This window comes from Sphaeramia orbicularis, chromosome 18, assembly GCF_902148855.1.
Source record: "Sphaeramia orbicularis chromosome 18, fSphaOr1.1, whole genome shotgun sequence".
In the NCBI taxonomy this organism is placed as follows: Eukaryota; Metazoa; Chordata; class Actinopteri; order Kurtiformes; family Apogonidae; genus Sphaeramia; species Sphaeramia orbicularis.
Genome location: NC_043974.1, coordinates 17,876,202 through 17,902,678, shown reverse-complemented (window position 1 = coordinate 17,902,678; position 26,477 = coordinate 17,876,202). Strand labels below are relative to the sequence as shown.

At 36.8% G+C, this 26,477-nt stretch overlaps 1 protein-coding gene across 3 annotated transcripts in view; it reads right to left on the bottom strand.

Annotated features, from left to right (window-relative positions):
- The window catches only part of ank2b (ankyrin 2b, neuronal), a 293,858-nt gene that overhangs the window by 142,049 nt on the left and 125,332 nt on the right, over positions 1-26,477 (bottom strand). The window contains exon 1 of one of the 3 annotated variants that reach the window (XM_030161863.1): positions 6,472-6,686. The exons of the other annotated variants lie outside the window; for them this stretch is intronic. Within the exon in view, the coding sequence (XP_030017723.1) occupies positions 6,472-6,507 (36 nt within the window). The 5' untranslated portion in view covers positions 6,508-6,686. Of the gene's footprint in view, positions 1-6,471; positions 6,687-26,477 lie in introns of those variants that run through there. 3 annotated transcript variants of the gene reach the window in all.

The following is a 26,477-nucleotide window of genomic DNA, read 5'->3' as shown; positions in this document are numbered from 1 at the left end:
AAAAGTCTTCATCTTGGATAAAACCCATAAAACCATTGGGTCGTAGTGTTTGGCTATTATACGAAAACAGTTTGTCACGATGCTCATAGTTCAGATTAAAAATATTTCTGGAGTTTAATATTAAATGTAGAAGTGGTTGTAAACACCTCTGTCATAATCCTCACAGCCCAGTGACTGTCCAGTAGTTCAACACATTTACTCCTATGTTTACTATTTCATCTTCTTACCTCAGATAAACTCACATACCAGACAAAGAGACGCCACACAAACATAACAACAGTGTCCCAAAGGTGCCTACTTTCAAGACATGAGTGTTTTTTTGGAGTGTCCTTCGGGTACGGAGCAGACAAAGAGGCACCGCTAACCCAACCACGCCCTAACATCTCAAACACCAGCAGCAGACACACTGATGGGAAATCCCTGATTAATTACACACTGATTAACTCAGCTTCTGTCTGTATCAACAATTTTACTTTAAAGTGACCACAAACATATGTCACATGCGGAGTCGATTCTGTTTCCATTGTGTCTGTTTAGTGCAATTTAAACACAATCCTTCACCTCTGACAGCATGTGTGGATGTGGACCAGTGGGGGTTGGGTTGATGTATGTATATTTTGTATGCATCATGTCCGTTCAAAAGCCCTGGGGGGAGGGACTTCAATTCAATCCGGCACTGCCAAAGCAGCCGGTGATGCTACTCAGATTGAGCTGTAATGTGTCAGTGTCAGAATCCCATCCAGATAGTTTCAATGTGCAACAATGAAGCAATTTCACTCCTTACCGGTCCAAGCTCCTCCACATTGTTTGAAGGCACCCATGGGACAAATAGAGCTCAATCTGACCACGGATCATGTTCCAGCTTGAACTACAATCACTGTAATACCACTTTGTATGTCAGTGGTTAAATGAATAATGATGATCCCTGCTCGTATTGTTGCTGTTGTTCACACAGATAATGACAATAGTGTGGTTTTTGTCTCCATGATTACCTCATATTTCAATTCTTACATTTTTTCAATTTTCAATTTACAATTTTCAGTGATGTCAGCTGGATTTAGTGGAAATACACAAAACTGCATGTAACTCTAAATCAATATGTTTAATTTTCATCTCTAACTATGGCCTTCCTTGGGTTAAAATCCAGTCTGATAAAAAAAAAAAAAAAAAAAAAAAATGAACACAAAAAAATATAGGTCACTTATAGCCAAGAGATGCCTCTGAAACACCAAATCTCCCCCAAGACCAACTAACTTACATACTGACCCACTTACTTATTGACTTAGTGACTTACTTTCTTTCTGCCTTCAAATTCAATTGAGAAAAGACTGAAAGTATTATAAAACATCCTAAATAAATTCCTCTTACTATCATGTACACTTTGTGAGATATGAAACAGTAAACAAACACACCAAATGTCACTAGTTTCCATAAAATGTCTAGTGATTCTGTGACAGTGTAGGCTACGCTATCTAATAATAAACAGAATTGAAGTCTATTGTGGTTCATTTCAGTCATCTCAGGAGTCCACCTTTTTTGTATCTGACGTGTTTATATCAGAATATCTGGGAAGATGAGGCAAACAGCTGATCAATCACAAGATTTATTTTTTTTTGACAGTGGTGACTCGATTTCCTGTTGTGCATTTGCTCCTTGGCAAAAAAAAAAAAAAGCAAAATTTCATGGAATTGAGGGAAGTTTTTTTTTTTTTTTTGTACAAATGCTGCGGTTTCTAAGTTTACGAAAATATACCTTAAATCTAGTTTTTGCACCTACAACAAATTCAGCCTCTGGAAACTTGGCTTGAAATGATAAAAACATAAGACTTAAATTTCACATCAAAGTTAAGAGTCTCTTTATAGATATTAGTAAAAATAAATGTTGATCACCACCAAATTTAGCCCAAAAACAGCTCATTCATGCAAATCTGCAAATTAGAGCGCCTTAAATATCTGCCTAATCATGTACTAATAAGTCACTCACATATAGCATATATAGTAACTGTGTCTATGGTTATTTACTTACAATATCAATCTGCTTTTGGGACATCAAATATACAGATAGATAGCGAGTTATCTTACTGGTAGTAGCTAATGGATACTAGTTAAGTTGGGTGGAATGAATGACAGATTTTTTTTTTTTTTTTTTTTTTAATGATTTGTTTGCGGAAATAAATTGCCATCTTAACCACATCCAATACAAATCCAATAACAGAAAATTTACAAGAACTTAAATGATATTACATATTTTGATTAAAATACTATATACCTAAGAACCTAATGTCTAATTCCATTTCTACAGGCTCTCAATACCGTGCAAATCTGTGTCACACTAATGTAAAAAAGTCATGTCACGTTAACATTACTAATATTAATGTACAATACAGTCACAATGATGCAATACAATCTGATATCAAAGAGAAAACTACCATGGTTCATAAATATTATTTTCTATATTTTACTACACAATAATTCATAACAATATAAGTGTTTTTACTGAAGTAAACATAGATTTTCTTCCTCATAGTAACACTCACATATAGTGGCTGCTCTCCATCACCCATTGCCTAGCAACAAGGGTGTGGGGCGTAGTCGGTGGCAGCAGTGGAGCAAAAGAAGCTGGAGAAAGGGCTCTCTATAGGGTTGTATGTGTGTGTCCCGTGGGTTTCATTAGCACAACCTTTTCTCACCTAATGAGCTGAAAACCTGACACACACACACACACTGAAAAATGAGAGCTTGTATTGTGTGTACGAGTGTGTGTGGGTGAGTGTGAACATGCACATCCTAACTGCTATTATGTGGACGTCAGATATCACGGACAGAACAATCAACTGTCCTCATCTCCACTGATACTAGGCACAAAAGAGCGAGCGAGCACCACACAGAGACTGAGAGAGAGAGGGCGTGGCAGTCGGGGAGGCGATTCATCAACGCTCCGCCCACCACAGCCAAATGAGCCGACCCAGAATCCCCCCGAGGCCCTGGTTACGTCACCCATCGCTGCTCCGCTTACTCTGCTTTACCAATAATTCATCTTAACACATGCACACATTTTTTAACCCGTCCCACTTTCTCCTCTAATGTGACATTAGAGGGCTGAGTGCAAATAATAAAACTTAAATGGAGGAGACCACTCATCACATTACTGTTACTCACTGATCACCATTGTCTGCTATAATTAACAAAGATCTACAATGTCCAGGTGTGGTATTTAATGTATTTTATATATATTAAGTCTCACCCGAGTACCTAAATAAGGGACATAAATCAAAGCTACCACTTACTGAATCATGAAAAACAATGGGAAACTTGAATATCATTAAGCTGGAGATTTCATGTAGGTCTGAATCTTTTTAGTCTGATGGATGACATGAAGCCCTCCTACACTTTTAATTAAATGGTGAAGGCTAAATAAACAGTCTTTTCTCTCATGCATTCTAATCAGAAGAACCTCTGTAGCGACAGAAGAAAGCATCACATTCATGTCAAGTGGGTTAAGACATGTTTTTTCTTTGCAATTAGCAACAAATTGACAAAAGTTAGTAATTTGCACAATCTGTATAAATACTCCGAAAGCTAAACATATACAGCAGCTACATAAAAAGGCCAGTTGTGAACCAGATTGTATATAGCCCATTCCATCACTAAAGTTTTGTGAGCATTTTTTTTTTAAAGGAAAAAAAAAAACGTAGTAGGCATTCCACTGGGTCAAAAAACACAAAATGTAAATGTATATAAAGGAATCAGCTGCTCAATGACAGGGATGGAATCCACAGAAAGCAAAATGGCAAAAAGTTGCAAAACCATTAACCATCAATGTTAAAAAAAAAAAAAAAAAAAAAAAAAAGTAAGTAGAGGAAGAAAACAACAACCAGAAAAAAGTCCTTTACTACCTATTTTGGCGTTTTTCAACCTTAGGGTCATGACCTCACAAGGGGTTGCCTGGTATTCAAATAGGGTCGCCTGAAATTTCTAGTAATTGATAAAAAAACTAATAAAATAAAATTACTAATAAAAAATATTTTATAATGATTCAATACAGGGTGGGGAAGCAAAATTTACAATGAACATTTAGTTGTTTTTTCTCAGCAGACACTACGTCAATTGTTTTGAAACCAAACATATATTGATGTCATAATCATACCTAACACTATTATCCATACCTTTTCAGAAACTTTTGCCCATATGAGTAATCAGGAAAGCAAACGTCAAAGAGTGTGTGATTTGCTGAATGCACTCGTCACACCAAAGGAGATTTCAAAAATAGTTGGAGTGTCCATAAAGACTGTTTATAATGTAAAGAAGAGAATGACTATGAGCAAAACTATTACGAGAAAGTCTGGAAGTGGAGGAAGCAACAAAAAACATACCAAAGCTTTTATTAAAGCTCTCAAATCCAAAATCCTAAAGGATCCAACCAAATCCATGAGAAAAATGGCAATTGAACTTGAGGTAGACAACAAGACCATTAGAAATGCAGTAAAATATGATTTGAAGATTTAAATTCTCATGACTTTCAATAAACTAATTGGTCATACACTGTCTTTCAATCCCTGCCTCAAAATATTGTAAATTTTGCTTCCCCACCCTGTATATATTTCATTATAATTAAAACCACACATTTTTCCTAATAAAAATCCAGTTCAAATAAAATGCAGGATATAGTATCTGAGAGGGCATATCTTGATTGACCTGATCATGTGACCATGTGCATTACTACGCTTCAACCTGCCCAGACACTGTCGTAGTCAGAAAACCAGACCGAACAGAAAATGGAAAGATTTCTTTGTTTGCCTGGCCCCGCTAAGACCCCTCCAAGAGAAACTGAGAAGCAGACGCTAAAAAGGTGCATTTTATACTATATATAGCCTAAATATCATCTAAAATTAATGTTTATTTGCAACATAGTATAGCAAACTATTACATGATCAAAAACAAAATAATTTTAGAAAAAAAAGTCTTTGTTTTGAATGTCTGGGGTCACCAGAAATTTGTGATGTTAAAATGGGGTCACGAGCCAAGAAAAGTTGGGAACCACGGACCTATTAGGACACCTTTGCCATATTTTTTAATTCCTGAAGATCATTTGCGTGGGAAAAATCTGACCCAAAATGTACAACAATAAAAAGGATCGACAAAAAACCCTGATTACTGTTAGAAGCAACAAACTATAAAATCCAGAGAAACCCATATACCACAATTTAAAGAGTATTACATCCCATCAAGGCACACAACACACATCTGTTCTGGTTTTCCCTCTGCGGGTGAGTAAAAAACAGACTCTATTTAGCTACTTATTACAGTCACTAATGATTATCTTGAAATTATCTGGCATCATATTTAGCAGCGCTTTCCCTGCCATTAAAAGACTTCAGTGCATCTAACCATTTGGGCACCACCTCAAATAAATGAATGTAAAATCAATGAGGAGAGCATCAAGACTAACCAAATTACTTCCCCAGATTTAATAGTTGCAGTTCCCTAGTGGATGAAGCCTGCTGACAATATCGATCCTGCTGGGTGGAGAAACACTGTAGTGACAGGACATTCTGTGTTTTAACTGGATTACTGTTAGAATATTTTGCTTTAACCATTTTCCATGAGATAAATGTGTAGCGTACTTGACATCATCCACAGTGAAGCCTCTGCTACTATAAACATGAACCCGAGAACGAACAGTAGCATGATTTTTAATATAGTTTAGTGACACTAATAAATGCACACTTGTTCATTATTGCACTCAAATGTCTGATGGGATTACAATAATTATAGTGAAGTCACTGTGGGCTTATGTTGGTGTATGAGCACCAATTTTAAGTCAAGTGTTGCACACTGATGCAAAGACCCGCTTAACTAGCCTTATAGCTTTTGTCTGACTAATGACTGTCTCAGATTTTAATCCAGTGTGAAAAGATGGAGCAGAGAATCCTGTTGTGGGGGGAGATTATAGGGGGGTAAACCTAGAAAGAAAAGAGTGGTTTCCCTTTGAGAGTGAGCGGAAAAACCTCAGCTACTAGTCGTCACATTACCAACTGACAGGTTTAATTAGAACGTCAGGACAAGCCAGATGGAGGGAAACTAAAAGAACACAAACCTCAGGAAAAAGCCTCAGATTACGCATTACAGTCAAGTTCAAGTGAGAATTCTGTTGCACATGAAACATAAATATGCAAATAAGCGGCAGTTATTGCTTCAAATTTGCACAGAAAACCAGGTGGTTTGTAAGGGCAGTTTGTTCAAGAACGTAGCTTATGTTAAAATTATACCGTTTTGCGGAGCTTAAATGTTTAATTTCTGTATTTTAGTGCTCATCACTGACATCTGAACCACTAAACTAGATAATAATTCATCTTAATTGTAAAAGGAAGGCTGTTCAGTTGCCACACATGACATGACAACAACATGCAGAGCGCAGAGAGATCAGACTGATCCATAAACCAGAGGCAGAGTCCTGTCAATCACTGCTCACCTGGCCTGTTGCTCCGACCACCATCCCTGCGCTCATAGGTGCTCCCAAAACGGCCAAGACACCCTGGGGTGAAATGAATCCAATTTGGGTACGGATCTGGGCGTCCGAGCCAAAACTGAAGCATGCGTAGCGCGCGTATTTTGCGTAAAGTGTGTACGTGTGCTGGGATAGAAGAGGAGCGAGTGCGGGACGGTCTTGCCGACTGTGAGTGGATTAGTGTGTGTAACGTGCTGGAGGTATTAACACACTGCTGCCGACGTGCACACAAACACACACACACACACATACATGGATGTGTGCAGGCTGAGGGGTGTGTACATTCTTAGAGGGGATTATGTTGACAAAAATAGAGGAGTCTTTTCTACTGACCTACAATCAGAATGTTGAGATAAAGACAGACAATGGAGGGCGGACAAACTGGAGAACACACACACACACACAGGTAAGGTGAAGACAACACCTGCTGCATTCCTACTATGTGCTTCTAGTACACACAGAAATACAGCAAAATGACACATTTACATGCAAAATGAAAACGTTCTGCAGCTGAAGAAGCTTTGTAGTTTTTACAGAAAGCAAACGTAAGGAGCCTGAGGTTTGTTTGACATCTGCCTCAATGAAAGAAGAAAAAGAAGAAGAGGAAGAGAAATAAGAGGAAGAAGAAGAAGAAGAGGAAGAAGAGGAAGAAGAAGAAGAAAAAGAAGAAGAGGAACAAGAAGAAGAAGAAGAGGAAGAGGAAGAAGAAGAGGAAGAAGAAGAAGAAGAGGAAGAAGAAGAATATTTTGTTATTCTAATGTTGTTATTGTAAACATCTGCAGTCCAACTTTTTGCTACTGTCCAGTAACATGTAACATATATGCTACATGAAGAAGCTGAGGAACCTCTGTAGTTTTAACACACAGGTGTCAAACATGCGGCCCGGGGGCCAAAACCGGCCCGCCAAAGGGTCCAATCTGGCCCCAAGGATGAATTTGTGAAATACAAAAATTACACTGAAGATATTAATAATCAAGGATGTTGAAATCATTTTAGGTCAGTTTGATCTAAAGTGGATCAGACTAGTAAAATACTACCATAATAACCTATAAATAATGAAAACTGCAAATTTTCCTCTTTGTTTTTAGTGAAAAAAAGTAAAATTAGGAAAAAAAAGTTACATGTACAGACTATCCTTTTACAAAAAATATGAATAACCTGAACAAATATGAACAATCTGAAATGTCTTCAGAGAAGTATGTGAAATTTTAACAATATTCCACCTTTTACTAAATCTTTAAGTTGTGATGCACATGTATAAATGATAAACTAAGGCGTAATATTGTTAACACTGCACTTTTTTTCTTAACAATTTTCAGGTTGCTCATATTTTTTCATGTTATGTTAAAGTACGGTTCGTAGGTGTAAACATTTTCATAATGGAATTTTACTTTTTTCACTCAAAAGCATAGAGAAAACTTTGGAGTTGACATTATTTATAAGTTCTTATCCTATTATTTAAATAATTTTACTGGTCCGGCCCACTTTAGATCATATTAGGCTGAATGTGGCCCCTGAACTGAAAGGAGTTTGACACCCCTGTTTTAACAGAAAGCAAACTTAAGGAGCCTGAAGTTTGTTTGACTCCATCTGCCTCAATGAAGAAAGAAGAAAGAAGAAGAACATTCTGTTATTCTAATGTTGTTATTGTAAACATCTGCAATCCAACTTTTTATTACTGTCCACTTACATATAACATATGCTACATATCTGTGCTCATGTGGTAGATTTGTCTATTTTTGGAATATCATACAAAGTCCACACATCAGCATACAGTATAAATACGTTTTCATTATACAATTTTACATATATAGAGAGATTCAGTATAAACACATATACTGTATTATGTTTGTGGATTGGGTTGAATGGAAATTTTCTATTCCACCACAGGTTTTAAAGCCCAGTAAATGTGAGTGTGGATACCAAATACTCCTCTATATCTCAGCAGATTAGTGCTCAGCCAACCTGTTAATCAAAAACCACAGTCCTGCCCCTGAGGATTTATAGGCTTTATGAGGTCCGCTGCATCATCTACTTCTGTCTGCATCTGGGGTTGCACCGATAAAACCTGGAGTTACTTTCAGGTATCTGAGAGGCTCAATTCAGCCATGCTTTTAATGTGATAATTAGATATTCATTATAAAAAGGGATTCATGTTGAGCAGACAAAGACTAATTGATCTTCTGAGGACTATAAATACACACACTACATTGGATAACAATCTGGCTGGTTGGGAAAATGAAAGACAAAAAAAAAACAAAAAACCCTGAAATTCCTTTGGTTGATGTTCGTCTTTGGAGTATCAACGCTGTTCAGTATCATTAAATAAAACTGCATCATTCAGACACTGCCTACATCGAATGAAAAATCCCTCATATGAGAGAATATTTTCAAGAGTATATCTCCAAGAGCAAACATCTGGCTCACACCACTATCATCAATCATCTTTGATACCATATGTGAGTATGGTGTGTGTGTAAGTCTGTTAGGTCAGTACAGGTCATGGATGTGTGTACTGATGTGTAAGTGCTTGTGTAAGCAGCGGTGCAGACCACATGCTGAGCTTACAGCTGCTGTTTATTTTCAAGATGCACACTGATTATGTAATAGTTATGTTTGTAATGTCACACACACTGACAAAAATACACTCCTGATAATGAAAAACAAAGACGTTAGCACAGGTTTTAACAGAATGGACTGTTAATAAGAAGTCTGGAATATTTCTAATCAAATATATCCGACAGAGTGCCTTTGTATCATACTTCATACTTGTATTTATTTCCACTAAATTCAACCAAATCAATCCAAAAAAGGCTAAATATTACAATATTAAAAACATGTATCACAATAATTTAAGTTTAAAGCTACAGAGCATTGCAAAAAGTGATATAAATGCATCATCTGCAGATATATTGAGGTGCGTTACAATGAAATGGGATTTTTGTGTTGTGATATTTCCATCCTTCCACACACAAGCCTTTTATTATATTGTACTGCATGTATGAAAGATTTCCCATTAGAAAACAAATGAAACAAGAAATAAAATGCTGTGTGCCGCCTGTTTATACAAAAGAAAAGAGGAAGAGCTTGTATGGTGTAAATTGAAGTGTTTGACAGGAAGGAGATCAGACATTTTCCTACATACAGAATTATGAGGCGGCCAGTCCCGTTTGTGCCACCTCCAGCTCTTGGCATTTATGATTCTCGCCCAGTCTTTTCCAATAAAAGTGTTACTTTACTGCTGTCAGACAGGGGGTTTGAAACTTCAAATAGATGCTTTATCACACTCATTTTTTTTCTTCCTGTAAGATGTCCAATAAATGTCTAAAAAAAACCACATGGATAATCAGTAAATCTGTGATCACAGTAACTGGGACACATTTCTTTTCTGTTTGGTAAGGAGTACACCACTTGGCTAACTCTTTGAATGTGATAACTGTTACTTTGTCATCATATAATCATCATAATACAACTCCTAAAATATGTAAAGAGTGCTTGCTCTAACTAGGAAAACTGACATGGCCTGATCACAATCAAGGGTACCAGAAAGGGTGCACATATAGATAAAAAATAATAATGCTCTCTCAAAAAATCAGACAGACCATTTCATTTGTCTGATATTTCTCTTTTAAAGTCCAAAATATTTTTGTATCATGGTGTCTACTAAAAATTTTGCAGGCTTGTACCCCTGTCAAATCAGAAATTATTGGGTGTAAAGACACTCCAGCCTAATAGCCTCCATATTTAATGCATACAAACATATACAAATGTTTCAGCACTCAGGATAATCATGCATTGTTTATTGCATAGATGTCGTGTCCAAAGCATGCGTGCTGAAAAATTCCATATATTGACAGAAACAATAAAATTAGACCCACATATTTTGAATATGGTGTACGGACACTACTTGGTGTACGGACTCTACAAGATCGGAATGGAAATCTGGCTTACCACATGGTGGCATCTCTGTTAGATCTGTAACTAAGTCTTCCTGCTACAGGAGTAAATAAACATTTGTGAACAAGTTAGAACAATATATCTATAAGGCATATACGCGATATTATTGATGGAAGTATATTTGTGTACGGACACTACATGAATTTTGGTGAACAACGCACCATTGAAAACATGCGGTTCGACGTAAACATCCGTTTGACACATTGTTCCCAAATTTTCTGCAGCCAAGGAGCATCCCAAAATCTGTCTAGTTATGCATATTTAGTCATAATAATACTGAAATAACAGGTTCCCATTCTATTATTACAATTAAATGGTTGTAAAAGAAGGGTTTTCAGAACAAAATGGTTGATTGTCTTAATACTGAAAATAAGAATTGATAATCAAACAGCTGTTCAACAAAAATGATCACTAAATGAAAAGCAATGTGATGTGTGTATTTTGTAATAAAAAAGACACAGGAGTTGAGTAGTAATTATTGTGTTACAAAACATTATGTACAATAATTGTGCTCTCTTATAACAATAAAATTGTGCACGTTTTCACGCTCATTGGGTCGCCATTTTAACAGTTTTTATCCAATTTTCTTCAAATTTGGAGCATTGCAAGATCTAGTAATAAGATGGCCCTAGAAACATTTTGGGAATGGTTTTGGAGGTATCTTTTTGCAATACTGATTAATAACTGATGCAAATATACATGTACACCTTGATTATGATCAGGCTGAGGACAGTGAAACAGAAACAGTGTACTGCTGTAACTCTACTGGACCTTATTCCACAGTGTCTATGTGGGATTAATGTAGTGAGGATTCTCTGACAGCAGGTGCCGCCACAGTTGGAGCTGCGTGGTTATAATCCTCAGGTACTCAGCTTCATTATTTAATGCTTTATGGCCACAAATGACCGTATCAGTTAACAGTACAGGTGAAGGATCTGAATATATGTCCACACCATGTAAACCAGGATCAAACACTGGAAAACGCAGGGTGACATTTAGTCCCAGCAACCCATACGACATATACCAATGCTCAGAAATACACTAGTACACACCCTAGTACATGTTTTTTCACATATAAATACAAGAAAACACCAAAACCAAGCAGAGGTGATGGTCAGGTGCATTTATGCGCACATACATGCACTCCATGGGGTATTAAATAATGGATGGAGGCGAAGGGGGGGAGGTAGGAGAGAAGAGGAAGGGGTAACGTGGGGGTGGGATGGTGATTATTCACCATAACCTTGGGGTATTCACTGTGGGGGTTGGGTCTACTAGAGAGGATGCAGAGCAGAGAAACATGGGCTCATTACCCATCATGAGAGTACATTTCCATATGCTGTATTAGCATCTCGTATAACACACACCCCTCGCCGTATTTCAGCGTGAGGGTTAACATTGCGGTGTCAATCAGAAGTACTCAGGATGCAGGAGGGAGTTGGGCCGTGAATTTGTCAAACCAAAGTAAATAACCTGCATCTGATGGGACAAGGGGTCAGAAGTCACTTGACAGATTCAATGAGCCAAGGGAGTCGGACCAATAGGATTGCTTCAAATAGCTATGAATCACCTGCCAACCATTTGTGAATTATTACTCCAGTGCAAAATGAAACCAAGATTAAAGGGTTAAAGCAGATTCTACGCCACGTTATTAAGATAGAGGTTGATTTATGTATAAACACAGGGATCTGATCAATGTTCTCTTCTATTACTGCAGCTTGGATGAATAATAAAATGTAAATGAGAAACATTCTATCTGCTGAATTCTATCTGTATACTTCAACAGGATTTTCTTGCATGCACATAAATCATATTTTGCGCAGAAAACAGTCACCTTCGCCAAATGTGCACAGCGCTACAACCAATTACAGATACTTGCATCAGACTGTGACTATGAGCAGGGAGATGTAACCACTATCAATCAAATTACAGGTTATCAATATGTGCTTCATGCGGATAAAAGCATATACAAAACATTTGGTGAGCAGAGGCTCTTTTCAATCTGTGATTCTGTAATTTTCACTTATAACTGTGTCAAAAAAAGTGTATGCATTCATGTAGTGTCAAGAAAATCTAAGACATAAGAGAAAATGCAATATTTTCATAGAGTTAGAAGAACATAATGTTTTAATAGTCAAAAGCAGGGTGACTATCAGTGTTTTAGAGATGTGGTCTTAATATTGGAGGATCTGTTTACATGCAAATTTTAATGTGTGTGCTGACATGCATCATAGTTTTCACAGAAAAAAAAAACATATTACTCAAGAGTCAAGTTTGTATGTGCAAAAAAATCAGTAATAAATGGTTATAATTTGACCAAGTTGTGTACATACACTACAAACAAAAAGTAAAGGACATTTTTATTTTTTATTTTTATTATATATTTTTATTTTTTTGGGCTATTTTTTTCATTTGGGATTCTTGCACAGCGTTTTTTACTATTTTGTGTGTGAATTGAATTGAAAGACATTTTTTTTAAATGACCAGACAGTTTTATTTACAAATGGCAAAAATGACAATAAAAAAGACAAAAAAAAAGAAATATCCTTAACTTTTTGTTTATAGTGTATATTCAGAACAGGTCGTATCTGATTGTATTTGTGTGACAGAGATATGACAAACCCAATATAGAGATGTTATATAATATAAAATGGTTTATTCAGAAGCAGCACAAATATCACCAGGGGAATTAACCTTGACCTATTAAGTATATAATGATATACGTCTAATATGATATGCAGATCTTGAGTCAATGCTCTTTCAGTTTTCCCTGGGTCACATCACAGACTGAATAAATGATGAAGCCCAGATAACATTCCATACTAATGTATCATTTACAACAAGTTCAACCATGGTGAATAAAGGCCGGATTAGAAAAGTCAATTGGGATGGAAATTTCTACTAATGTAATACACAGTAATGAAGCAGCTGTGAAGAAGCTAGATTGGAATATAAATCAGTCCGTTAATGTGGAAAATCATGACATGCCTTCCACTGCGAATCTCAGTCAGACCAATTACACTGTCTGTAACCCCCGCTTCCCAGTCCACTCTTCCACTCTGACCTCTTATTGTATTGGATTAAATTCTAATCTACATCCAGCACTTGAACACGGACACCGACCAAAACATCAACACAGATCTCCAGGACACGGCTGACGGCATCGCCTGCTTTTCCTCTGTGTCACTTCTAAGAAGCAAAGGGTGGAAGGACGCGAGATGCAGGGGACGGTCTTGCGTAACAAGGCGATCTTTCTGTGCTGATGAATAGACTGGCCTTTCTGCCTTTCACTCCGGCTGCTTAGTGAGCTGTCATGTCTCCAGAGCTGCTTTCACATGTATGACAGGCCTTGTCATTTGGAAGTGGCCTTTAATTCATCCTAGACCAGGCGCTCCCATCGATTTTAACCCTGTGACATTCGCAAACTCTGGAATGTGAACCCAATGTTCAGCAAAGTGGACAAAACACATGCAAACACTACAGCTGCCAAGATTTTTGTGGCAGGACTATTGACCAACTGAATGAACAAAGGTTAATGGGACTTTCTACATGGAAACTTCTCATTCTTAACCCTGGTCTTTAAAAACACGCAGATGTTTCGGTATCTAAGGCCATGTCCACACGAAACCGCATCTTTTCCTATGTGATCTTTTTTTTTTGTTGTTTTCAAAAAAGTGCTCCGTAAACAGGAAATTGTTTCAGGAAATATCTGCGTCCACACAAAACCACTGAAAACCACTGAAAATGATGTAGTACAAAGGCCTGGATGTGGCCTTGTAATGCTCTTGCAAAAAATGGAGAAGACCTGGAGCATGTGCATAAAGCTTGCTTGGTTCTACCGGGTCTGGTCCAGTATTTCCTTCTGGTTGCCCCTCTCTGCAGTAGACCCAAGAGCATGTAGTTTATGTTTATGTTTATGTTTACGCATTTGGCAGACGCTTTTTTCCAAAGCGACTTACAGGGGAAAACCAATTAAATCACTCAATCAATCAAATTTTATTTATATAGCGCCAGATCACAAAAAAGTTATCTCTTGACATTTTATATATAGAGTTGGTCAAAACCAGACTCTAAGTCAATTTACAGAAACCCAACAGAATCCTCCAGGAGCAAACACTTGTGACTGGTGACAGTGGCGAGGAAAAACTTCCCTTTAACAGGCAGAAACCTCGAGCAGACCCAGACTCCTGGAGGATGGCCGTCTGCCTTGACCAGTTGGGGTTAAAGAGAGAGAGTAGAGAAGGGGAAAAAGAGAGAGCGATAGAGATAGAGACTGGGGGAGAGGGGGAGAAGGGGGGAGTAGGCGGAGACACATGGAGGCGGTTGAGGATAAGTGAGTGGTGATGATGAGGGCAGGGAAGAGGCCGGACCACCGCAGCAGGTCCAGAGATAATCGTGAAAGAATCTGTGGTTATCCTGGGAAAAACCTTATTAGAATATTTAAAATGGAATGTTTGAAAGTGCTAGGACAGGAGGTGCTCTCGGAAGAGCTGGGTCTTCAGGAGCTTCTTGAAGATAGGCAGGGATGACTCTGTTCTTGTAGCACTTGGTAGAGCGTTCCACCAACGTGGAACGACCCATGAAAAGAGCCTGGATTGTCTTGTACAAGGTCTGGGGACCACCAGACTACGTTCCCCAGATGAGCGGAGTGGTCGTGGGGCGACATAAACTTTTATTAGTGCACCTAAGTAGTCAGGAGCAGACCCACAGAGAATTTTGTAGGCTAGGATTAAAGATTTGAATTTGATGCGGGCAGCTATGGGTAGCCAGTGTAACTCAATGAGTAAGGGGGTGACATGTGCCCTTTTAGGCTGATGTAGTGAATATTGTTAGCTATGGTTGTTTGTCGCTCATTGTAATGATAGAGTAGCCGAAGATGTTGATTCAATATTTCCAATAAGCTCAATAGCTGTAGTCCACCATTGTTGTTGTTGTTGTTGTTGTTGTAAAGTGGCATTTTGCTTCCGGGGGGAAAGGTTAGAGAGGTGGGGCTATGAAATTATCCTTTTAGAAAAGTTGTGGTTTGGTCGTACCGACGAATATGCCAAACCGATGTTTTCAAATGTATCCACTCTGGAACCCAGTTTAAAAAGTTGTAGTTTCAGTGACTGAAAATGCCGATTTCGTGTGGATGAAAGGCCTATCCGATGCAAAACTTTTGCGGATACGACTGAAACCGTTTTCGTATGGATAGGGCCTAAGTTGAGAAATTTTTTCCTCTCTGTGTTGACACAATACTTTCCTCAATCAAAAAAAAAAACTGAAATTGTACAGAACAGCTTTGTCTTTTACAGCCATTCATAATGTGGCCTGTAGCCCCACTCTGACCGAACACTTCTAAACCAAACCAGCTGAAATGTACTTAAATGGCATTTTATTTTTGACAGATATAAAAAATTCATTCCAATTTGCATTTTAATTTTACAACTGAAATGAAAAACAGCTACTGAGCATCAATAGCACACTTAATTCACAGAAAATACGATCAGAATCTGCTTTATTTTCAATATGTGGTCAGCTTAGACTTTTTTGTGAGTGACATCTGATCATTTACCAACTCAAAATTCAGTGAATGTACCGATGTAAAGTGTTAGCATATTCTTAAATATTCAATTTTCTGAATACTCTTGTGTCAGCTAAATTATAATTTATTCCTACTTGGGTTCTATTTTCTTTGATTTATTCATTTTTTCATTTTGGTTGTCATACTGGAGTAAATTGAAGAAGGCAAAAAAAAAAATCCAGGCAATTAGACCCAAGTGTAGTTTAAGTGTGTTCATTTTTATATATATATCAGCCAGTACCTACTTTTAGCATGTCCTCTTTTTCAATACAGTATCCATTTTCTGCCACAGTACAAATGAAACACTCCAGTTAAGTGTGAGTTGTTATTGGTGTTCCCCAGGGCTCTAATCAGGGTCTTTTTGCACTTTCATAAGTGGAAAAGCATGTTTCACCACAAAGCCCCCTGGGATAGATCAGTTATTAGATTTATACTGTCTGTACGATTACTAACATGTTTAGAGTCTGGGAAGCCTCTGAGGACCAGGAGGATTGGTTCATGTGCAGATCCACTGCAGTGGGGTCAGAACTGACTCTACTTACTGTTTACCAGTGCCATTAACAGCATTTCTGTTTGGCTTCTGTGACTTTTCAAACTAGTCAGCAGAGGATGGAAAAGTCTGTCTTGTGCAATTTTTTTTTTGTCAGGATATGATGAAGTATCCCACATGCTGTGTTTGTCGATTTCCACTGCGACCACACAGGATAAAAACAGCAGCTGTCCCATTCAGTTTGTATGACAGTTTGTGAAACCCAAGTTTGACAGAATGACACTCATTCTTGGAAAAATATAAATCCAAACCATACTGTAGGATACTCAATAATTATATGACTGATAAATCTAGGCTTCCCAGCCAAAAAACACATTTTTTGTTAGACACCTCTAGCTTTGATTACAGGATGCGTTCACCATGGCATCATTTATGCAGGTGCCATAATGCTTATGCGATGTCACATATTTAATTCGGTTCAGAGCTGCATTAAGTTTTTGCCAACATCTTGTATTGACAATGGGAGGATTGGACTACTAGATCAAGTCGTTTCCAGAAAATCCCAAAGATTCTCCATGGGGATAAGGGTTGGAATCCATAGAGGCCATCCCATGTATGAAAATGATGTCTCATACTCCTGTATCAATAGTACATGTGTAGGTTGAGTGAAAAAAATGACCAAATATATTTAACCCACAAAGACCCAAACATCCACAAGTGACCAAATTTATTCACTGATATAAACTGTTTAATACCTGTCGATCCACTAATTCTATCAATACATGTAAATAACTGGTGTAAAATGCAGTTTGTCATCTTTTCATGGTCATCAGATATGACCCATTTGGATGTTCAGAGCCTCTGTAGTGAACGTGGAAACACTGTCATCTTCTACAACATTGATTCACTAGTAAAACCCATGGAGTTTGATAAATGATGGAGAGACTTATTTCATGTCCAGTTAATGATATATTTTGCAGAAAAAATGATCTTTTTCTCCATTTTTCTTTATTTTGGACATAATAACCTTCAACTTGAATCTGAGCTTTTATGAACATTTATATAATCAGTACATTAAATATAGGCAAATACCCAATTTTCACTTGAAAATGCAAAATACAGTGCACAATACTAGAGTAAATGGTGATAAATCGCTTAAGGGAGGTTAAAAATAGAGAAAAAATGATTTGGAAAATGACACAAAAGCAGCACTGGGTCTTTATGGATCAATAAACAGTGATGTGTAGTTGGCCATTAAAAAAACACCCATATCCAGTTTAAGAACAGGATGGGTCTACATGTCATCAAATATAACCTTAGACTACACATAACATTTCATTTTCTTGCTTTTTTTTCACTGAGAAAGTTCTCTGTTTCCAACTTGTAAATGTGCATAAACTGATGCACAACAAATCCTTAATTTTAGCTACTGTTTGTATGAGCATTAATGACATCAGATTGTAATTTTTCCCCATTATTCCAAATAAAAACCTACCCCTGATCCAAATTTATAAAGCACGGATTCATATGTGCTGCTGGAGAAAAGGCAGCATAGCGTGGATGTTCAGAATGAGTATGACATTGAAATCATTTTAGAAGAACTCTGTTTTGACTGTAAACAGACTCAGCTTGTAGTTTGCAGATAATACTAAGCCTTGTTTTACCATCAGCGTGAAGATTGACAAGACAAGAGGATGTGCTGAGGAAAGAGCAGTGTTCACTGATGACTGACTGACAGGGAGTGTTGGACAACGATAAGCAAATCAAACGGTGGCTGGGTTTTTTTAATGTAACTGACCCCGCCCACTCCCAACACTTCTTTATCATTTTACACAGCAGTAGGGGTCCCTCAACCATTCGTAATCCATAGGGCCGTGGGGGGTGATTGAGGTGTTGTTACAAAGAGGTAGATTCAGCAGGATGTCTTGTGTTTCTCTGTGTGACGGTTCATCTGTATGTGAAGGGGTAACAATAATATTGAGGTGAATGTGTGTCGACGCCTGGGTGTAGCGTGTGGCGAGGCTGTGCCAATGGGATTAACGGAAACAAAAGGTGATGTTGGTGGTGAGGCGCGCTGAATAGGTCCCACTACAGAGCCCAGCTAACTGGATTAGTCCAACCGATGTGGGCTAGACTGTCATTAAGGCTTCATGGCTTCATGCCTCCAAAAACCCAGATGGGCTGTGAGGAGACGAGGGGAAAGAAAAAAAAGCATAGAGGGGGATGTTGGAAAAAAAAAAAAAAAAAACACAGTGAGAAGGAGATTAGGAGGTTGAGGAAGACGGATTAATCACAAGATTAAGTGAAAGAAAGAGTATGGCAAAATAAGAAAGTAAACGCCACAAATGCTGAAGCCACTTCGTCTGATAGTTGGTTTTAATGTCAGAAGGTGCTGTAATGTTGATTTTTCTTTAAAAAAAAATGAGGACATTTAAGAACATCTGCAAATGTTTTATGTTATAATTTTGGTACCAAATAAACTACAGACCTAAACTGAATGTCACATGTTATACACATGTTATATTTGGGGTTGTGTTTTTTTTAGTACATTTGCAAAAGTTTTTTTGTATGTAGAATTGTGAAGTAAAAAAATAATTTCAGTTTAATTTTGGAATAAGGCTATACAGGGTTCCTACAGGTTTCTACAAGTTAAATTTAAGACTTTTTTTTAGATCCTTTTAAAACTACTTAAAACAAAATTTAATGCCCATTTCACAGCCTATTTCATGGCCATACTGGCAAAAATTTGTGACTTCTACAATTTAGGAATATGTATTTATTTACTCCACCGCCTTGAGTCCCATCATTCCGAGTCATTTCCCACCACGGGCTGCACGGTTAGTGATAATCTGTTCCTAATTTCAATATAAATTGTCGGGTTAGAGCTGTGTAGACTAACGTTACTTTCTTTCCAGCTTGGACATTTAACAGATACATTTAAACACAACACAGCCAAGAAGTTTATGGCAACATAACTTAATACCTACAATGTCAAATGTAACACCTTTTAAAGAGTTTTTTAAGGTATTAAATACAGATTTGTAAATTCAACACTTTTAAGACTTTTTAAGATCCTGCAGGAACCCTTCTATAACAGAAGAAAATGTGTAAAAAAAATTTTTTTTAAATAATAGGTTAAAATGTGTTGCAATATACGATTAAAAATCAAGCCTTGTGATGCAACACAGAAATCTTAGGCTCAAGATGCAAGACATCATGTCTCTCTGATTATGAGGAAAAGCTAAAATCATAATATGCATCACAATAATAACCATGTATTTTTTTCAAACTCAGCCATTCCAAATAAAATATTCCTTTGGACCAAACAGACACAATGCAAAGTGTTTTAAAGGGTTGCATTTAGGAGATGTGTTGGCCACACTGTGGTTTGCACAGCGGTGTCATGTCTGCATGAAACAAAAACAAGATTAAGGTCAAAATGAGCTGTGTGTTTATTATGTGTTGTGGGTGTCATAATGTTAGTACCAGAGGTGGACAGGAGGTATGCCATGACAGGAGTGTTGGTTTTTTATACACAGATGCACAAGTGTTAGAACTTGTCATTTTCTGGGGATATATTCAATGATATATTCAATGCATACTTACATCACACCTACAACAACAGAGAAGCGGAAATAGATACTTAAAATGGCATTCTAAGACATACAAGTTACTTCAGTTTTCACAGTGTAAACAAAGAAATGGGCACTTCCTCCAACATATATTAGATACTCTGGCTCTGAAGTGCTTCTACATGATCTGTGTCTGTTATTATAACACTCTCATTTCCTAACACTGATTATATAGTTGTCTGAATACACTGCAATTATCCTTCAGCCTCACTGTGTGAACTTGTAATTCATAGAATAAGAAGAGGTGAGGATATAGGAATGTCACCTGAATTCCAGAAAGTGCAACTGTAAGTGTGTAACCAAAAAAAAAAAGCCAAACTGTTGAAACAATTGAGTACTATTCTGTATAAGCTCTGGAATGATGACAAAAAGATTTTAGAAGTGGAGAAAACCAGTGTTTTGCTTTCCTGCTGACATTTTTTCCATGTTCTTCTTACTAACTGGATGTGGATGAACAGAAATAGTCATAATAATGAAGCAGATTTTTAAATAATGAAATAATGACTAAGAATTTTAGTTAAATGTTGCTTATTTAGTCATTAATATTAAACATTACAGGCAAATAACAGCTGGCTTCTACTACCAGTCCCTCGTGATGGATCTGATTTTGTTTCTATATTCCAACCAACAAGAGGAACTCCTTACAAATCATCCTTTTAAGGATCCTTTTAAGTATATTTTTACACTTTTTTTTTTTTTTTTTACACTAAACTACAATACATCTGGATATATGTGAAGTATGTACAGCAGTAAAAACAGTTTAAGGGAAAAATAGTGGTCGTATTTAGTGTGACCTCCCTTTACACTTAACATGTCTTTAACCATTTTGTTCAGAATGTATGATATTTCTTGCATTAATTTTCTGCTGTTTTAGCCAGTTTTTATTCAACACAAGTCAGATGTTTCTAACAGTCCTGCTTCTTGTCATGGGGTCAAATAGTGACTTTAACCTTTAAAACCCATTTAGTTCAGTTTTTTGTGTGTCTTTTGAGGCTGTGCACCTATTTCTGTGTTGTATCTGAATAAAAGAGAATGAGAAATAAATATGTATGATCATTTCAACCCTGTAAAAACAACAAAGCCAAAAGTGGCCTGAGACTTTTGCACAGTACTGTAGCCTATATTTACATTTGCTTGAATAAAGGCTTTTTATCATGTGTTTTGCATTATTTTGAGTCTCTCATGTCATTTTAAATGTAACTTGGTATTATTGTAATCCAACTACTGTCAAAATAAGTTTTAAATACATTTAAATACATAAAGATTGAGGATTTCCCCATGTTAAAAACAGTAAAGGTAAACAATGGAGACTGGGACTAAAAAGATATTTGTCCATTCCATCTTTTCAAACCACAGAACAACACTCTCTATCTCTGCTGTCACAGTGAGCATCTAAGTTTTCAGCCTCAGGCCAACAAGTCAAAGGCCTTTGAACGCACCATCCTCGTCTTTCATGGGTAAAAATACACAAAAAGCACATAGACACACCTGCCAACACACACAGAAAAAAGGCAACTAAGGCAGAAGATCCTCAGAGTGAAGAGTCAGCTCAAAAAAAAAGCAAAAAAAAAAAAAAAAAATGCTGCAGAACATGGCAAATATCAAACCACATTTCAATCACAGAAAGACTAAAGCAGAGCCCTTTAGATGCCTCAACCTCTCTCCTCCCGGGCCTCCAGTCCAATAAAAAACAAACTCACACCACAGCAAATCGCAGCAAATCCCCAGTGAACCCCTGAGCTACCACGCAAAGGTCAATCTTCAATCAGGAAGTCGGGGGGAGGTGAGCCGTCACAGAGGTCAGAGCCTTAAAATGAGTCTTTTAAAGCGAGCGGGGGGTGTGTGTGGTCTCCAGGCCCTCGGTCTGCAACGAGCCTGAGGTCAAACACAAGCATCCACAAGCACAGGCAGAGGCAGTTGCATCATTAAGACTGCACAGAGGGATGCTGGGTAACAAGCAAACCACTGTCTGCTGTTCTCTGGGTCTTTGTGAAGTAAAGTCCATCTGGTTCAAAGACTGTGTTGTTTTTGCATCTATAGAAACAGAATATCTGTATCTTATATGCATGTTTATAGATTTTACTATCCATTTTAAATCTAAGGGTTTGTGTTTTTGCTGGCACTTTATTTGCTTTGATTGATTGATTGATTGATTAATGTATTTATTTTGAACATGAATGTCAAACAGAAGAAAATAAATAAATAAAACACTTAAACATAAGACATATAATACATATTCGAAAAGGAGTGAGAAGAAGTACAATTTATAAACTCCCACCCCTTCTCCTTATATAATTAATAACAATAATAACCTTCCTCATCTAATCATATCTATACACTATACCATAATATGACTGATACTTACTAGTAAATAATTAGGTTTCTGGCTTTATATTATTATGAACAAATATAATATGATTTACATAAACACATAATACAATAACACATATGTGTAAATAATTATTCATACACAGATCTATACACACATATACATCTACATATATATATATATACACACACACACACACACACACACACACATACACACCTATACACACATTTACACACACTTACCACATACTTGTACATCTTTAGAACACCCAGTGATCCCCAAGCCCTCCCTCCTCCCTGTACCTCTGAAAAAATGTGTCTTTGTACCTCTTTTTAAATTCTTTCATGCTTGGACATTGCTTTAACTCTATACTAAATCTGTTCCACAGTCTCACCCCGCGGACAGAAACATAAAAACCCTTCCTAGTCATGTGTATTAAGGGAATTTTAAAGTTAATTTTCCCCCTTAAATCATAACCCCCCCTCATGAATACATGTTTCATATAAAATTACATATGTTTGCCTCAAATTATTGGCTGCATTGGCGTAGCGGTTAGCAGATTGGACCAGGGCCTTTTCTAGTTTACTGGTTCTCTCTGCACTGCTCTTTGTTTTCCATTAAAAACAAGTATACGTTAATTCTCCTGTCAGTGCCCTTGACCAAAGAACTATTGAAAATATAGTTTGTCCCCAAGTGTTTTCAATGGCAGCTCACTTCTCCTAATGTGCTAATGCTAATCACAAATGCTAATACTAGGTACTAAGCAAATGCAGAGACCAAATTTATAAAGTGAGTTAACCTTAATGTTTACACTTTAAAAACAGAAAATCTTTAATGCATATCTGCATTGAAATTGTTTACCTAAATTGTAATATCTTGTTCTAATTCTGACTACTTAAACTTAATAAAATTCATACTAACTGGATGTATCTGCACTGTACACATTTATATATGACTTTCCTTATTTTTACTTTGCACTTGTAGTTTTATTTGATTATTGTCTGTTGAATATTCCAACTTTACTGGCTTTTACATTGTTTTAAGTTTTTTTACTTGTGTATGGAATATATGGTTAATAATTTGTTGTTTCCTACAAAAAATGTTCAAGTTGTTCTTCCAGAATCTCAATTGTTTTTTAGAAGTTAAACAGTCAAAAAAGAAATACTTGAAAATACAGAAAATGAGCAGATTAATAGAATTTGACTTTCCAACAACAGTAGACACATTAAAATATCTACTACATATGATACATAAGTGCTTTATTATTTATTTTCCCATTTAAATCTTCCTTAAACTGTACACATTTGTTATAAGAAAGTGAAATCATTCAGAACTCTCCTACCTTACCCCTTCTCAGGACAGATGGTGTGTTAACAGCATGCCATATGTACAATCTGAGGCATTCTGGGTAATTTTTCTGATTGGCTGCATCACATCTGACAGCTCATGTTAATGTCAAAACCTCTGATCCAATTGGGTTAAACAAGGACGTAAAGTTTCCTGCACTTTGCCTTCAAAGGACAGGAAGCTGAAGGATCATGAGTCAGATTAGTTACAGTTGCTGTCATCAAAATCATGGAGGTGTCAAGGTCAACTGAGGCAAACCGTTTTGTTTCTGTCATGGAGTGGAGTTTAATCCAACTAGTGAGATGGTGGAAAATCCAGACTCAAATCTGTCAGGGTCCAGTCAAAGGTACAGATCTGAGCATTGAACTGACTGAATTTCTTACTATCGACAACTGAAAAATACCACAACATTTTTTATCAAACAAGTCTCTGCTTTAAGAAGAAGCCTAAAGTTAAATCTGAAGTAATCTAATAAAAGTTAAAGTCAGATAAGTCAAATGTAGCAGTGCATCTCAGCTCAAAACAGATAAGTTAAGTCCATATTCAAGAAAACATTTATCTAACATCTATTTCACCAAAGGCCGATTGCTACGGCGTCTACATCTCCTTATCTTTCCTCTGCTCATTCACACTCGGTCAAACTTGGCAGCTGCTCCAATCTCCAACCCTCTTCATCCCTATCACATTCTATCTGCTCATATGGCAGCTGTGCAACCCTGTCTTCCAGAAATGACCTTCATACATAACTAAACTGCAACTAAAACTTCTTCCAATTCCTTTTCAGACGTTAAAAATTAAAAATCATACAAATTGTTGCACATTTGTGTGATATTTGTTCATTTCCATATATTGGATTGTCCTTTTGGATCTGGAATTTCATTTGCCTACTTACGTTTGACATGAAGTCTATCTATATCCAATCCAATCCAACTTTATTTGTAAAGCACTTTAAAAACACTGCAGTGGACCAAAGTGCTGTACAGAAGAATAATTAAAACCAAAATAGAAGAATAAAATACAGAATAGATTTAAAGACATAGAAACTGTACAAAAAAGAAAAAAAGTGCTATACAGAAGAATAAATAAAACCCAAACAAAATAATAAAATACAGGATAGATTAAAAAGCCATACAAATAAAAACCACAAAATATAGCATAATATGGTTATGAAATGGACAGAGTTTATTTTTGATATGTATAATATTTTTGTGTTTTGTGTTGGATTTATGTATAGAATTTATTTTGACATGTGGAAGATTTGTTCAGTAAGTTTTATTTATAGAGCACTTTTCACAGGCAGGGAGTCACAAAGTGATTTACAATACAACATACAATTAAAGGCAACTAAAAAAAAAAAAAAAAAAAATACAGTTTTAGGGTATGTTGAGGAACTGACATAGGACTTTGTGATCAGCAGAAAAAGATGGGGTAAGGGGGCGGGAGTATATAAGTTGTACTTCATCCTGCTCCTTTTCAAATGTTTTTTTTTTTTTCCTTTTTTTCCTCCTTGTTTTTGTTTTTTTATATATTCAAAATAAAAATTAAAAAAAGCAAAAAAACAGAAGAGAGGCACAATTTTCCTACGTCTTCTGAGTGTATTGTGAGTGTTGATGGAGTTAGCTAATGTCAGTGTTTTCATAATATCAGCTGGGTGTAATTACAGTGGAGAAGGCAATATTGCGATCTAAAAAAAAAAAAAAAAAAAAAGAATCACTCATATTCTATCAATAATATGTATGTCAATTTATTACTAATCAAACCAAATGTTTCTATTGTGCAAAAACAAACACCTACAAGACTGAAAATGCAATCTAGGCAAAATCCACCCAACTCAACTAACACCTTCCTATTGAGAAGAGGCAGATACATTACCTTTTGTTGCAACAAAACCTCTGCTATTACTTCTGTAGCAAAATATGCAATGGATAGTTTTACCTTTATAACTAATTTGGTAAAATGTGAAAATGTGACTGGATTGGCAATTTAGTTTTAACTCACATCTGCCTGGTCCACTAATTAGACCCATGTATCGCTGCCCTTGGCTTCTTTTTATAGAGGAATGTGGTGAAAAATGGTCACAATAGGGCAGGCATGTCCAAAGTCCGGCCCGGGGGCCAATCACGGCCCGCGGTCAGGTTTTATACGGCCCACAGCTTGGGTTTTATATTATATTATTTATGGCCCGCTTGGACTGTTGATCCGAGTACATGAATCATAAAAGGTTCAAAATGCAGTTTCTCCTTTCACCTCATGGTGGCAGCACCACTCTAACTCTATCTGGCTCTGTGACCTCACAGTGAACCATTTTCGCTAATTTCTAACCATGGCGCCTGTAAATAAAAAAAGGAAAGTTGACAGTGAGGGCCGCCGCTTCCAGGAGAGATGGGAATTACAATTTTTTTTCCACTGAAAATTGAGGTGATTGTGTTTGCCTAATTTGTCAAGAGATTGTTGCCTTCTTTAAGGAATTCAATGTAAAGACACACTAGCAGACAAAACATGCTAACGCATACGACAAGCTAGCAAGGAGTGAGCGTTCTGAAAAAGTGAAGCAAATTCAAGCTGCTTTAAACTCACAACAGTGACTCTTCATGTGAACCTGGGAGTTCAATGAATTCACCACCAGGGCAGGCTACCAAGTTGCCAGGT